Raw genomic sequence first — 15,349 nt, 5'->3', positions numbered from 1 at the left:
GGAAGTAAAAAACAGTTTGCTTTTCAGGCCTACAGAAAGAGAATTCTTAGCACACAGAGAAACCCATCTCTGTAAATAAACATCAGCTCCCTCCCTGCTGTGTTGCTTCCCTTCTTTAAAGCAAAGCTCTTAGAAGTGAAAAACCTAAGCCTGAGGCTTCCAGTCTGACTCTACAAAGGGAAACATGTTTAACAAATGAATGGAAACCTTCCCAGGAAGAAAAATTCAAGTGGCACCATCAATGAGGAACTTTTATTTTTTTAAACTACCGTGTTTCCCCGATAATAAGACCTATCCCGAAAATAAGCCTTCCCCTTACTGTGTAAGATTCCTCTAAAATAAGGCCTCCCCCGAAAATAAGCCCTGTTGAGATGGCTACTGTAGTGAAGGTGATCCCCTGTGCTACACGCTACATTACGGTACCCTCTGTATGCACTGTTCCCCCCTCCCCCCACCCCCAGGGAGAAACGCACGCGGCACTCCGAGCTGCAGCAGTGAGCGCATCATCCTGTTCTTCCCCAGTGATTTGCTTGCTGGCGGGAGTGGGAGCATTAAAATAAGCCCTCCCCTGAAAGTAAGCCCTCTGGTGTTTTTTCTGTCCAAAAAAAAAACTAATAAGACAGTGTCTTATTATCGGGAAAACACGGTAAGGCAACTGGGGTTAAATGACTTGCCCAGGATCCCACAGCCAGGAAGTGTTAAGTGACTGAGAGCAGATTTGAACTCAGTTCCTGCTGACTTCCGGGCTGGTGCTCTATCCACTGCGCCCCCTAGCTGCCCGCAGGAGGGATACTGCTTTGTGGCCATGTACAATAACTACAGGCTGACACTGACCGGCTAAGACCTTCCTCTTTAGGCCTGCCCTGTGAGCAATGACCCTTAGCAGGAGGCGTTTCTCTGGCAGCGATAGGCTTTGGGTCACTGTGGGCCATCCTGGACTGCCAAGCTCACCCAAGGGTTGTGATCCACAGTGACAGCCACCCCGGGCCATAAGGGACTGGCTGCCCGGTGGCGTGCACGGCGTGGTTATACTGGCCAGCCCCAAGCTGGAATTGAAAGAAAAAAGTAGCAGGGATGGTCTGGTCAGGTTAGGCCTCCAATCGTATGGTGCTCAAAGAGCTGACGGTCACAGACCTCCTGACGTACCCAAATACACAAGGGGAAGACGGAAAGGGTGAGGCACAGGTGTCTCTAAAGTTCCTGATGAAGAGTTCATGAGATACAACTTCACACTATATTGTCCAATTCAGGCAAGGGAAACTCCAAGAGAAAAAACCATTTGATAAACTCAGAGGAGGACCCATTTTGTAAGACAGGCACCCCAGAGCCTGTGAAAGGTTCCGAAAACGGGGCAATGGAGACAACGAATGAGCTCAGAGTGATTCCTCGGGAATAAAGACGGCGAGGGAAGTGCGCGTTGTGGGCCGGGGCCGCAGCGTGTCCTGGACACACAGGAACCGTTAGCAGCACCTCGGCTCTGCTCTCACGCACACGCGACTGATCTACTTTGACATTTTGAGCTCGACTTACCGTTTCCTTCAGTCTCTCTTCTCTCTTCCAGGGTGAATGAATATTCTCCTCTGGGGTGAACAGGGAGAAAGAAAAGACAGTGATTAGAAACCTCCAAGTTAAAACAGTGCACACCCTGCACATTAAGCCAGATGACCAAAGCAGAGGCGGGCAGCAGGGGAGGAGCCTAGCAAGGCAAGCACGCGAGCTGGCGGACGGGGCCGGCCGGTGCGGATTTTTACTTGATGTGATCCAAGGAGAAGGCCTTGCAACGTTCGTGCTTTGACCCATTGTACGTGTGTTTGTACAACACACCCTCCCCCAAATAGAAAACTTTTCATGGCAGTAAAAACAGACATGAATTGGATGTCCATCAATGGAGATTAGCTGAAAAACTTAGGGTATGTGAATGTAAAGAGCTATTATTATTGTTCAACAAAAAATGAATTCAGAAACAGAGACTGCTCCCCCAGCCCGAACCACGTCAATAAAGCAACAAGGGTGAGTCACCAAAGAACCACTTAAGGAGGTATCGTTCCCCTCCTCCCCCCACCCACTTCCCCTGCAAAGAGCAGGGAGCAGGGGCTCTCAGAACATTGTACACAACACCGGACACAGCTATTGCATTCAGGATTTTCGCTTACTCGTTTTTCTTGGTTACAAAGAGTAATTTAGATCTTTTTTCTTATGGAGTGACATTAAGGTAAAGACAAAATATATATTTTTTAAAACTTACATTTCCATATCCCCTGATCACATTGACCTCAGATACAAAGTCCTAGGAACTGAAATAGGAGTTTTGTCACTTCTAGTAAGAATTCTAGAAAATCTTGAAAATGTTCCTGGCAGAGCCTATTTTTGCACCTTAAAGTGAATCAGTGTCACCCTTTATCTGGGCCCACCCCGTGCCCGCCCTGCGCCCGCCCTGCTTCTTACCTGATATGTTATGTAAGTGATACACCTCCTCCCAGACATAGTCAGTGATGTGCACAGGCTGGGTCACCCAAGGATGGACGATCAGCATGTTCAAGGTCATGCGCTCCTCTGGTTTGGGCTGCAGGAGCCCAGAGAGAAGGTCCAAAAGGTCTAGGGAGAGCGGAACGGGATCACACACTAAGCATGCTTCAGCCAAATCCCTCAAACCAGAGACTTTCTGGAGGCTCTAAGCCCTTTCTCAAGTCCTAGAATGTCACCAACGATGAAGGGAGGGAGAGGGAATGTGCAGGAGACAGTGGCTGAACTGGGAATGTGGGAGCCACGAGGCACAAAGATGGGGTCGGCCAGAGCTGGGCCACCCAGCCCCCCTTTCTGTTTCAGACAATGCAGCGTGGGATGCTTTGGGACTTCAAAATTAACCTCAAAAGACCAGAAATAAAGAGCCCCTTTCTCCTTAATTTCCTATCACAAAACCATCATCATCTACATGATTGAGACCCTGCTCTTCATCCCCCACATCTTTTCAGTCTGCGTAACTCTGAGGAAAAGGAGTCCCACATAGTGAGCACCTTCATAAAGAACAGCCGGGCTTTCTTGAGAACTCTTGTGCTCGGAGGCAATACTAGCAGCCCCGTCACAGGTTAGCTCAGGCTTCCTATTTGTAGGACAATACATGCCGTATCAGTGGAATACCACATCGTGCTATAATCGGATTTCTTTTACATTCTGAAGCCACAGGGGGGGCTTCATGGTTCGGTTCTTCTAGTGTTTGGTGAGCAAGTGGGCCTTCTCCTCTCCCCTTCCCTTCCTGCCGTGACATACTTCTCCTATCTCCCCGTGGCCCACCATTTCTCGGGCGAGCCACACTCCTCTGGGGCCCGGTCCCTGGGTGGAAGGCGCTTCGGCGCCCGATTAAGAGCGCGCCACTCCCGAGACGCGAGTCACCCCGGATTTCCAGCACAGCCCGTCTCCATTCCAAAGCAGGCTTTTCCCGGACACATCAAGGAGCACGACAGGCCCCCAAACTTGATGTTCTCCTTCCTCCCCTTCTCAAGCGTGTCCTGCCTCATCGGCACAGAAAGGGTGAAGGCTCAGTCCTGGTCACAGGAAAGGCCGTTCCCACCACGAGCAGGTGCCCCAGCTTTGGGTAGCTGCCCTCACACAGGAAAGCTGCTGTTGGGCCCTCAGCACCAAAAGCAAAGAATTCTGGTATTGACCTCAAAGTGGGTCTGGTTTTCGAGGACCCCAATCTGGGGGGCAGAGAATTGGAGAATCAGGAAAAAGGGCAGTAAAGGGACCCCCAAGGAGATAAGATGACCGGCCCCTCTGGAGAAAGAACGCAGGAGTCTTGCAGCTCACTTACCCGCTGAGACTTTAAAGGGGGGGTGCAGTGCCGCCTCCAGAGCCTCGTCCAACTCACTGAAAGGGTTCTCTTCAAACATGAGAGTGTAGAGGGTCACCCCAAGGGACCACATCTCCAGTTCTGGTCCGTGGTAGCTATTCAGAAAGCAGCAGCAGTCAGGCCCTCCTCACAAGCACCGGCCACCTGACTACGCTCCTCGGAGCTGGCCCTGCCCTGGCAAGCACCCCTGAGGGAAGCTGGCGGGAAGCCCCCCGCCCTCGCCCCTGACCACAAAGCTTGCCCCCGCAGACTCTCTGCAGGAATGAAGTACTTTGGGTGGGTTCTGTCCATGGGAAAGAAAGGCTTCCATGCGTGTCTTTTGTTCAGAAGGAATGTGGGAACCTAACCCAGGAGATGCTGGGCTCCATGCAGGTGGCCCAGGCAGACGCTAAAGCTAACAGGAACCTCTCAGCCCCTTGGAACAAAAACAGCCGGGGCTCCAGGCCTTCTCTGGACAAGCCTGCGGGGTCCACAGAGGATGTGGGGGAACCTGGGGACAACATTTAGGGAGTCGGGGTTTTCCGAACAAGCTCCTGGACACAGCTCGATCAAAATAAATGTGACAGCAGGATCATGTGCTGGCTCTCATGTGGATCCTGGAATCAGTCTAATCCCTGTTCACTCAAAATCAGGGACAAGGCCCAATCCTGCCGCCCTCTCAGGACTCATCTCGGCCCCGATCTGGCATAGGCAGTGCATCAAATGTCCCAGGACTCTGGCCCCTGTGCGGTGGGCCCGCATCTAATGTTCTCGGTCTGGGAAACACTAGAATCTTAAATGGGAACCCCTCCATTAGCCTAATTTACTGCCAGATCACTAATGTGAACTGACGTCCTTCTGGGTGCCCAAATAACTATGCCTTCATAAGTCGAGGCACCCAACACCCGCCCCTTCCGGGGAGCCTCTCCTTGCGCTCTCGGAGGGAGCCCGGCGGCTCTGGGGTACGTACGCGTGTCCCATGAGGACTTCGGGGGAGCAGTACTCGATGGTGCCACAGAAGGTGTAAAAGTATTTGCCAGGTTCCATGTAAACAGCTGAGCCAAAATCCACCAGCTTCACGGAGAAGTCTTCCGCGATGATGATGTTTTCATCCTTGATGTCCCTGTGGATGATGTTTTTGGATCGAAGGTACGTTACTGCCGACACCACCTAAAACACAGACGGGCACGGGTCATTTTAAGCAAAAGGCAAGGCCACGGATGCCAAGGCGGCGCTGGAGCCGGCGGAAGGCCCGACCGCATTCCCTGCTCCACACTGACAATGGCGACGGTCAGACTACAGACTCTGGGCTCCTGGGGGCGCTAGCGGTCCGCATCCCTGCGTCCTCCCCTCATTGGAGACGCCACGGGCCATTTTTTGAATTTGAACTACTAATGCAATGGGAAGAAAATCAAGGAAATGGAGGGGAGGGGTGTAGTTAAATGAACTCAAGTTTAAATCAGAAGAATGAAAAATTAAAGTCAAGCTGTATGGAGCCCCGCGAGAATCCTGAACCTTTCGTTTTGGTCAGCGTTGCGCTATCCACGCCATTTTCAAAGTCGAATTCCCTCACGGAACAGGTTCCATTTCAGGAGCACGTTATGGTGTTGTGGTTCTTTAAGGAAGCGGTGACTCTCCCCAAACCCCCAGGCACCCATCAGACGTGTGGATGCGGGTGGATGGACTGATCTATCTGGGGGCGTCTTTGGGTAGTGACTTGGCCACCTATCATCACGTGCTCCATGTGGGGAAGGAGGATTTTAGAACACAAAGGTTCTCTCCTGAAGACCCCACACCTTCACTGAGAGAATCCAGGGCCCCTCACTTTCTTAACACAAGATGCAGCCATGTTTTCTTCCATATCTTCTGGCTGCTGGCAAAGCTCAATAAATACGCTTGGTCATGCTGCCACAATTTATACCAGTACCCAATAGCTTCGAGTTTGACGGACTTTCCAAACCATCCATTCTGACCTATACCCCAACAAGAATCCCCTCCAAGCTGCCCAGCATCTGGTTCTCTGTGAAGACCCCCTAGGGAAAGACACGTCTCCAGTTCTTTTCACTTCAGACTCTCTCTCTAAAGGTTCACACCAAGCCTAAACCTGTCCCACCTAAGGTGAAGAGGAATGGAGCCAAAAGACAGTTCTCCTCGTTATGGGCCAGAACAATACTTGAAACAAGGATTCTTGCAAGGTGTTAAGTCAGTGGAATCGATGAGACAATGGTTATCTAATTTAGAATGGTGACTGATAGTTCTCTAGTTCAGTAGGACTGAATTAATCTTACAACAAATAACGATTCCCTAGTGATATTGCTTTATACTCACTATATTGCAGATAAACTGGGACAAAGTCAGCCAGAGAGGGGCTCGGAGACAGACTCGGAGAAGACAGAGGACTGAAGGCGGGAGAGCTCAAGCTCTCGGGTCCAAGGAGAGACATTCATTCTATCTCCCACCTTTGTGGTGGCTGGAAGCTGGAACACAATCCCTTGGACTGAGAGAGACTTCAAGGCAGAGGCCTCCCCACAAAAACCAAGACACATTCCGGAGAACCTCCAGAAAGCTGCCCCAGGCCCCAGGCTAGGAAACTAGACTGCGGAGGAGACAATAAAGAATCTGGACTTTATCCCTGGCTATTCTCATGGTGATTATTCAGCTGAAAAGAAGGCTGGTCCAGAGACCTCCAGAAAACCAATCAGAACACTACACTCCTAATAGGAGAAAGCACATGTCCTGCCCCTGAGTCTTCTCTTCTCCACACTAAGCATCATCATTCATTCAACCCTTCCTCACTTGCTTTGAACTCAAGCCCTTATACAGGCCTGATAGACCCCCTTCTGGAAATTCTCTAGTGGAAATTCTCTTCTAAAAACATGGCACCCAAAGTCAAACCCTTTCCTTAGGACCAATGACTTGGAGTTGGAAGAATCTTTAGAGAGAGAACCGTCCCATTTTTGAGCTGAGGAAGTTGAGATCCAGAGCAGGAGAGATGCGCTGGCCTGGGAGTCAAGAATAGGAGCAGCTTCCAGGAGCAGGCCAATAGCTGCCCTTGGTCCAGACCCGGAGCTCTGGCCAGTACCTGGCCCCCTCCCCGACCTAGAGCTTGGGGTCTTTCCAGCTGCCCTACCTTCCTTCTCAACATCTCCAGGGGCCACTCTCTCCCTCTGACTCCCCTGAGCTGGCTATTCAGACAGCCCTGGCTTTCTCGGGAAAACTCCCTGCTCTTGTCCTTGCAAGTCTTTCCATGTCTCCATGGCTCTGGCCCATCCAGCCTGACTCTGTCATCCACCATGTTAGTGACTGCTCCTAGATCAGGACTGTTCATATGACCGGCCTTCACCTCCAATACAGATAGAAAATCTTCCTCCCCATGAAGGATCGTCCCCATGAAGGATCAGGCAGGGAACACTTTTTGCAGGGAACTAGATAGTTCCCACTCAGAAGCAATGTGGGGAAGCAAAGACAACTGGAATCGTGTCTGGTCCTCCTCATACACATCCAAGGAAAACGGGCTACTGAGAAGCCCTGAGTGTCAACTAAGGGGGAAGAAACAGCCTCTGCAGAGCCCTCCAAAGCATCAGGCAGCCAGGCGGGGGCAGCCAAGCAGGGGCTCCGGCATCCTGTGCATCTTGCTTCTAAATCTGCCTCTGACTGTCCCTGCTGATCGAGAGAGCGAGCCCGAAGCTGACTGGGCAGAGAGGAGCTGCCACCCTGGGCAAAGCCCGCCGTCTTCCGAGGCTCGCTCTCCTAAAAACCAGAGATCTGCACGGCTTAGCTCCTAGGGTGGCTGTTCCCTACAGACTCCACTGGGGAATTAATCTCTGACCAGGGACTGCCCGTGTCACAGCCCCGCCCTCTATTCTCTGCAAAGGGCCTACACTAAGATCTGTGCTTGCTTGTCTGATGATCCAGTGGGATTACACGCACTTCAGAACCTGCTAGAACTTACACCTTCTGTGGCTGAAGTTCTTGATCCTTTTGCTTGGATTATTTGTCATTGAGCGGGGACAAGAAGCTACTTATTTGTGCGTGTCTGTACATAGAGAATTCCCAATTGCTAAAAATTACTACGCACGCAAGGATGAAATCCATTGTTTTTCCTATTGATTTGTCTTCCTTAATCCTGCCCCCAAATCAGATCATCTAACCTCTGGGAGGCTAGAGCTCCTAGGTCTACCGCTCTCCCAGATGAATATGACAGACACTTGCTGATGGATGAGAAGCCATCCCCTCTCTCCCTCGTGGTGTCCACAACCCTCAGGAGGCCTGCGCTTTCTCAGTGACATACAGACCTCCCATGGACACACGCCCCCTCCCTGACTCGTTCAGGCCAGTTCTCACTTGTCTGAAGATGTAGCTTGCCAGGGCCTCGTCCATACTGGGGTGGCTGTCGATGAAGGTGAAGAGATCCATCCCAGACCCATGTTTCTCCATCACGAGCTGGAAAAACCCTTCATTTTCAAACACGTCTAACACCTGGAAGGAAAGAGAGATCGCTGAGATCGCTCTGACTCTTACTCATCTTTCCCTTTCGAACAATCGAGTGAAGACCAAAAAAGCAGGTGAACATACCTTAATGATGTTGGGATGTCGCATCCGCCAGAGAATGGCGATCTCTTGAGTCACTTTTCCCAATTCTGAATCGACCACCCAACAATCCTCCAACACCTTCTCCTTCCTAATAAACTTTACCACAACCTAGACCAAAAGCACAGGGCAAAAAAAAAAAAAAAAATCCATCAAGTCCTTCCCTCTACCTTTAACCCTGCTGTTCCAAAGACTGTTTCCAATAGCACAAGTAAGCAGCCAAGCTTAGTACTGAGTTCTGTGACTTCAAATTGTAGGCTTTTTAACTTTATTTCCTGACTCCTTCCAAAACAAAGTTAAAGTAGCAATTTGAATTATCAAGTCACATACATGAATATATTTTATTGTTTAGTTTTTCGATCATTTTTCAATTGCATCCAACTCTTTGTGGCATCATTTGGGGTTTTCTTGACAAAGATTTCCTTCTCTGGCTCATTTTAAAGATGAGAAAATTGAGATAAATAAGGTGAAGTGACTTGCCCAGAATTACCCAGTTATTAAGTGTCTGAGAACAAGTTCAACTGAGGTCCTAACTCCAGGCCCAATGCTCTATGCTCTGTGCCATCTCACTGACTATTTATGTCTATGTGTAAGTGTGTATATGTCCAAATAAGTGTATAAAATATACATGTAACACATGAATCAGTGCATCTACATACAATCAGAGAAGATGAGATACCAGAGGCCAGAGGCCGCTGAGGTTTCTACACCCTCCTCCACCTGTTTCTCTAGGGAAAAAAATATATCATCCCTATTTAAAACATATTAATCACATTATGTTTACAAAACACTATTAAAGCTTTTTCCATTAAGTTTTTCAAGCCATTCAATCCTAAACATTTGCCACTCTTCAAAAGTAAGCCAGTAATCAGGTGCTAATCCTACCTGACTTGGTCATACCTGAGCCTGGGCTAAGTCCTAAATTATTTTTTCAGCTAAATGACCTAAATAGGAACTAGAAAGCTCACTGCAGAAAAGCAAAGGTGTATGAGCCCATTCCAGGGGGTGCTCAGAGACAGAATCTGTCATACCAACAGACAAAAGGTAGATTTCTACTACAGGGGGCCCACATCTCATTCCTGACTGTGCTCAGATCCCCCTTTTCAGTCTTATGTCATTGGCCATTTTCTAAGCATTTCCTGTTTTGAACTCCTCGGGCCTATTACAATACAGAGAGGAAGTCCCAGGTGGATCTTTTCACTCTCTAAAATATCCACCCAAATAACAGACATTAAAAACCTCCCCAAAGCTCCCTTCTGCCCATCCCATGCTGGCAGACCACCATCAAAGGACATAAAAAAGCAAGTCTGTAGGTAGTGAAAGTTACTAGGAGGGGCACCAGGCTGAGAGGCTGCTCCACACCCACCAAGAGGTTCTTTACCTCCCTGTTACTTTGCTTATGCTTAGCAATCCAAACAAAGCCAAAAGCGCCACTGCCGATGGGCCTCTGGGTGATGTAACGGCTTCCATATTCTCCCTCATAAGCCCTCAGAATCTCTAAGTCTTTAATCAGGGAAGATTCATCCAAAAAGTCTTTTGGTTTTTGCTCCTGGAACAGAACAAAACAGAGACCTCAGAGGCCAGATGGTAAAGTGGACAAGAAATGACCCAGCCCAGCCCTGCCCAGGCCACAAAAGGGGCGCCGAATGCTCCTGGCAGCATCTGAAGCTGTGGAGCTAGCCAGGCTCCAGAGAGGAGAATCCAATCTCTCAGCCCCAAAAGCAGACAAAGAATCAACAGTCTTTCTTACTTCCTCCCATTCAAAAAAAAAAAAAGAAAGAAAGAAAGAAAGAAAAGAAAGGAAAAGAGTATTATTAGCCCAAAATATAATACTGCTAGTGACAGACCAAAAGATGGCTAGTATTAGGTCATTCGAAGGCCCCAAAGAGATCGTTTGGCCCAGACTCTGGAAGGTCAAGGACTGGCCCAGGAGGACTTCAGATACCTACTTCTTCAATGGTGATCTTGGAATCGATTAAGGAGTGAGTTGAAGCACCCAAGTTGGAAAATAAATACTGGCCCCTTCCTGCCGAGTGATGGTTTTGGAAGAAGTCTTTCACCACCCAACAGCAAAACAAATCTGCATTATTTAACTCCACGTGCTTTATTTCATAATGTATACCTAAAGGAGGAGGGGGAAATGAGGATATTTTTGAAGAGTATTTTTTTTTTTTTTATTATCCACTTTATGATGCTCTCCAAGGAGGCTTCAGAGACGGAATAAGGAAGGACAGGAAGGAAGATGTGGAACAGCACAAAAAAGGCTGGGCTTCAACGGGGCCAGGAAGCACCAGCGCCGTCACATCAGTAGTGGACATCTACAGCACGGACACCAGGCTGATCGAGGAGAGGACTGTTGTGGCCTGGGGATCAGGTCAACAAGGGAGGAGATGTCAACTGGTCAGTCAGATATTTATCAAGCCCCTCCTCCGTGCCAGACACTGAACTCCACACTGGGGGTACCAAAAATTGAAAGTCAGTTCCTGCTCTCAAGGAGCTCACAATCTAATGGAGGAAACCACATGCAAACACTGTTTTCAAACAAGATATAGACAGGACAAACTAGAAATAATCAATAATAAATAATAAAATTACAGTGGGTTGGGGAAAACCTAAAGAATCAGGGGGAATTTGAGCTGGGACTTGAAGTAAATCAGGAAAGCCAGAGACAGAGATGAGGAGGGGGAACATTTCAGGCCTGGGGGACAGAGAGCCGGAGAAAATCCCCAGAATCTGGAAATGGAGCATGCTGTTTAAGAAACAGGAAGGGAGCCAGTGTCACTGGACTAGAAAAGGAAGTAAAATATTAAGAAGGCTGGAAAAGTGGCTTACTACCTGGCTGACAGGGAGCCCCTAGTTTTACTGAGAAAAAGGAAGGGGCGACTTGGTCAGACCCACACTTGAGGCAGGCAGACCCATCGGCAAGGCCATGGGAATAGGCCACCAGAGGCAGTCAGAGGAACAAAGGGGCTGTGGGTGAGAGACGGACTCTGGCAACCACTTGGATCTGCGAGAGCAGGGGAGCGAGGTTGGGGCCTGAGGGCTAGGGAGAAGGGAGTGACCTCCCACAGTACCAGTGAAAAGGGGGGGTGGGAAGGACTTTTGGAGAAAGGGGATGAGTTCCATTTTGGATAGGTCGGGTTTAAGATGACTTAAGAGACATCCAATTTGAAATGTCCACACAGCAGCTAGAGACACAAGACTGGAGCTCAGCAGAGAAGTTATGGCTGGAGGAGTGTTCAGAGAACCACGGAGGCAGAAAGGATTATCTGAATCCATGAGGGTACAAGAGACCATCGAGTGAAACGGTCTAGAGAGAGGAGAGGAGACGGCCAGACCCTGGGGGACACCTACTTCTCAGAAGTCTGCCAGAAAGAAGTCTTTTTTCAAATTACAGTAGGTAATGAGGGAAAAAACCCATCACTCTTTGCAGATGATGACAGTATACTAGCAGAATCCTAGAGAATCAACTCAAAACTACAAGAAACAATCAACAGCTTTAGCAGAGCTGAAGGATATAAAATAAACCCACAGAAATCATCGGTATTTCTATATATTACCAACAAAGTCCAGAAGCAAGAGATAGAGAAATCCCATTTAAAATAATAATAGATAATATAAAATATTCAGGAGACTACCTGCCAAGACAAAATCAGGAACTCTATGAACACAATTACAAAATACTTTTCACACAAATAAAGTCAAATTTAAATAATTGGAAAAATATCAAGTGCTCACAAGTAGGTCAAGATAGTATAAAAACACAACTCTACTAAGATTAATCTTGTTATTCAGTGCTGTACCAATCAAATTGCCCAACAATTATTTTATAGAGCTAGAAAAAAAATAAAATTCATCTGGAAAAACAAAAGGTCAGGAATATCAAGGGAATTAATGAGGGGAAAAAAACCCAAAGAAGGTGGTCTACTAGTACCAGACCTAAAAGTATGTTATAAAGCAGTGGCCATCAAAACCATTTGGTACTGGCTAAGAAATAGAGTGGTAGATCAATGGGAAAGGTTAGGTACACAAGACACAATAGACAATGACTAGTTATCTACTGTCTGATAAACCCAAAGACTCCAGCTTCTGGGATAAGAACTATTTGAAGAAAATTGCTGGGAAAACTGGAAAATAGTATGGCAAAAACTAGGTACAGACATTATCCCAAAGTAAGGTCAAAATAAACTCATGATTTAGACATAAAGAACAATAATATAAGTAAATTAGGAGAGCAAGAGATAGTTTGCCTGTCAGATTTTTAGAGAAAGGAAGAATTTTTGACCAAACAAGAAATAAAGAACATTATGAACCACAAAATAAGATTATTTTGATTACATCAAATTACAAAGGTTTTACACAAATAAAAGCAGTGCAGCCAAGATTAAAAGACAAACAGAAAGCTGGGAAACAATTTGTAGTCTGTTTCTGATAAAGGCCTCATTTTTTAAATGTCTAGATAATTGAGTCAAATTAATAAGAATACAAGTCATTCCCCAAGTGATAAAAGGTCAAAGGATATGAACCATTTTCAGATAAAGAAATTAAGTCATCTACCATTATATAAAAAATGCCCTGATTTACAACTGATTAGAGAAATACAAATTAAAACAACCTAAAGTAGCGCCTTGTACCTTTCAGATTTGCTAAGATGACAGGAAAAGATAATGAAAAATGTTGGAAGGGATATAAGGAAACTGGGACACTAATGCATTGTTGGTGGAGTTGTGAACTGATCTAGTCATCTGGAAAGCAATCTGGAACTCTGCCTATATAAACTATAAAACTCTGCATACCCTTTGACCCACCAGTGTCACTACTGGGTCGGTAACCCAAGGAAATCCTAAAGAAAAGAAAAGGCCCCACATGTGCAAAAATGTTTGTAACAGCCCTTCTATTATAAAGAATTTGAAAATGAGTAGAAGCCCATTAATTGAGGAATGGATGAATAAGTTGTATATTTGAATGTAATGAAATACTATTGTTCTATAAGAAATGATGAACAAGATGATTTTAGAAAAGCCTGGAAAGAGTTACATGAACTGATGCTGAAGGAGGTGAGCTGAACCAGGATAACATTGTACACAGTAACAACAAGATTATGTGGTGATCGACTATGACTATAGCTATATAGCAATTATGAGCTCGTCTCAGTAACACAGTGACCCAAGACAATTCCAACAAGCTTGGGGCAGAAAATGTTATCCACATGCAGAAAAAGAACTATGGAGACTGAATGCCAATGGAAACATTATTTTCACTTTTTTTTTTCTCATGGGTTTTCTCTTCTGTTTTGATTTTTCTTTCACAACATGACTGATATGGAAATGTTTCAAATGACTGTATATGGATAACATCAGATTGCTTGCTGTCTTGAGGAGGTGGGAGCGAAAAAAAAGGAAGAAAAAAATTTGGAACTCCAAATCTTACAAATATGAATGATGAAAATTAGATTTACATGTAATTGGGAAAATGAAATGCTATTAAGTAAAAATTATAAAAAAAAAATTTAAAAGAAACCTTTTTTTCTTCAGCTCAGACTTTTGGTGAGGTCACCAAACCTCCCCAAAAATGTCACTCTCAGGGGAGGGGATGAGAGGAAGGGAGAAAAATTTAGAACACAAGGTTTTACAGGGGTTAATGTTGAAAATGAAAAGCTATTATTAAAAAAAAATTTAAGTATATACCATCATTTGGTTCAACCATTCCCAAAATGAAAGAAAACTCCGAATTCCAGTTCTTTGCCTCCTAAAAAAGAGCTATAAATATTTTTGTCCTTCCTTGTTTTGCTAAATCTCTCCTTTAATCTCTTCTCCCTCTTATTCTCCCTTTTCTCTCCTAGTTCCCTATTAAGACATTTCTGTACCCAGTTTTAAATGTGTGTGTGTGAGAGAAAGAGAGAGAGAGAGAGAAGGAGGAGGGAAGGGAGGGAGGAGGGAAAGAGAGAAGGTGAGGGGGAGAGGGAGAGGGAGAATTTAAGGTCTTTCCCTAACAATTCCCTCCTTATTTGCATATACTTGTACTGGTGCCATCCCAATTATGATTGAGAATTTTCCCTAATCTTCCTCCTCCTTGCCTGCCCTGGTAATTCCTTATGCTTTCTCCTTCCATTCTTCTAAGATCACCCAGACATGAGAACCCTTTTACCTAATTAGGCTCACTCTCTATTTCCCCTGATGAGGAGAGGGTTTAGAGAGGACTCCTATTATCTCCCTATAACAGAATGTAAGCAGCTTATCTTTGTTATCCACATTTTCTTGTTATGTTTCTCTTGGTTCCTGTGTTTCAATGTCCAAACTTCTCCAACATTCTGTTCTTCTCAAGGAAGCCTGAAGTCCTCAATTCATTAAAAGCCCATTCCCCTGTAGATTATCCTCAGTTTTCCGGGCAAGTTATTCTTAGCTGTCAGCCCCTTTCTTTTGCCTTCTCCTTATTCATGACTGCTAAATAGCTTCTTTGTACCTACTTGTTTTCATGGTGACTCTCTCATCAGACTGTGTTCCTCAAGAGTAAAGACTGTCTTTTGCCTTTGTATCTTCAGCACCTGGCACATAGTAAGTATTTAATAACTGCTTATTGATTAACAGATCAATCCTGATTATAATTCTTCAATGCTTAAATTCTTTCTAGCTTCCTTTGGCCTAGAATCTCTGTATTTGGCAATGATGTTCCTAGGAGTTTTCATTTGAGGGTTTCTTCAGAAAATGACTGGTGGCTTATTTCTATTTTTACTTTATACTCTGGTTCAAAGAGGACTATGTAGTTTTCTTTTAAGATTTTTTTTTTAAAAATAGGTTTTCTAGGCTCTTTTTAAAGTTAGTGCTTCCAGGTAATCCTCCCTCTTTAATCTCCTTTCTAGATCAGTTTTTGTTAAGAAATAACCTCCATTAAAAAAAAAAATTCTTGTTATGGGCCAGAACTCTGAACTTAAAA

The 15,349-nt window shown here is 45.9% G+C and overlaps 1 protein-coding gene across 2 annotated transcripts in view; it reads right to left on the bottom strand.

The window, feature by feature from the left end:
• Positions 1-15,349, bottom strand: part of PASK (PAS domain containing serine/threonine kinase) — a 62,363-nt gene that overhangs the window by 155 nt on the left and 46,859 nt on the right. For both annotated transcript variants that reach the window (XM_051991706.1, XM_051991705.1), the window contains 8 exons: positions 10,366-10,538; positions 9,798-9,965; positions 8,402-8,527; positions 8,171-8,305; positions 4,797-4,996; positions 3,809-3,942; positions 2,446-2,595; positions 1,531-1,580 (listed from right to left, as the gene is read on the bottom strand). In XM_051991706.1, the coding sequence (XP_051847666.1) occupies positions 1,531-1,580; positions 2,446-2,595; positions 3,809-3,942; positions 4,797-4,996; positions 8,171-8,305; positions 8,402-8,527; positions 9,798-9,965; positions 10,366-10,538 (1,136 nt within the window). The remainder of the gene's footprint in view (positions 1-1,530; positions 1,581-2,445; positions 2,596-3,808; positions 3,943-4,796; positions 4,997-8,170; positions 8,306-8,401; positions 8,528-9,797; positions 9,966-10,365; positions 10,539-15,349) is intronic.

This window comes from Antechinus flavipes, chromosome 3 (assembly GCF_016432865.1).
Source record: "Antechinus flavipes isolate AdamAnt ecotype Samford, QLD, Australia chromosome 3, AdamAnt_v2, whole genome shotgun sequence".
Classification (NCBI taxonomy): Eukaryota; Metazoa; Chordata; class Mammalia; order Dasyuromorphia; family Dasyuridae; genus Antechinus; species Antechinus flavipes.
Note: the sequence above shows the minus strand (reverse complement) of the source record. Positions and strands in the feature narration are given on the sequence as shown.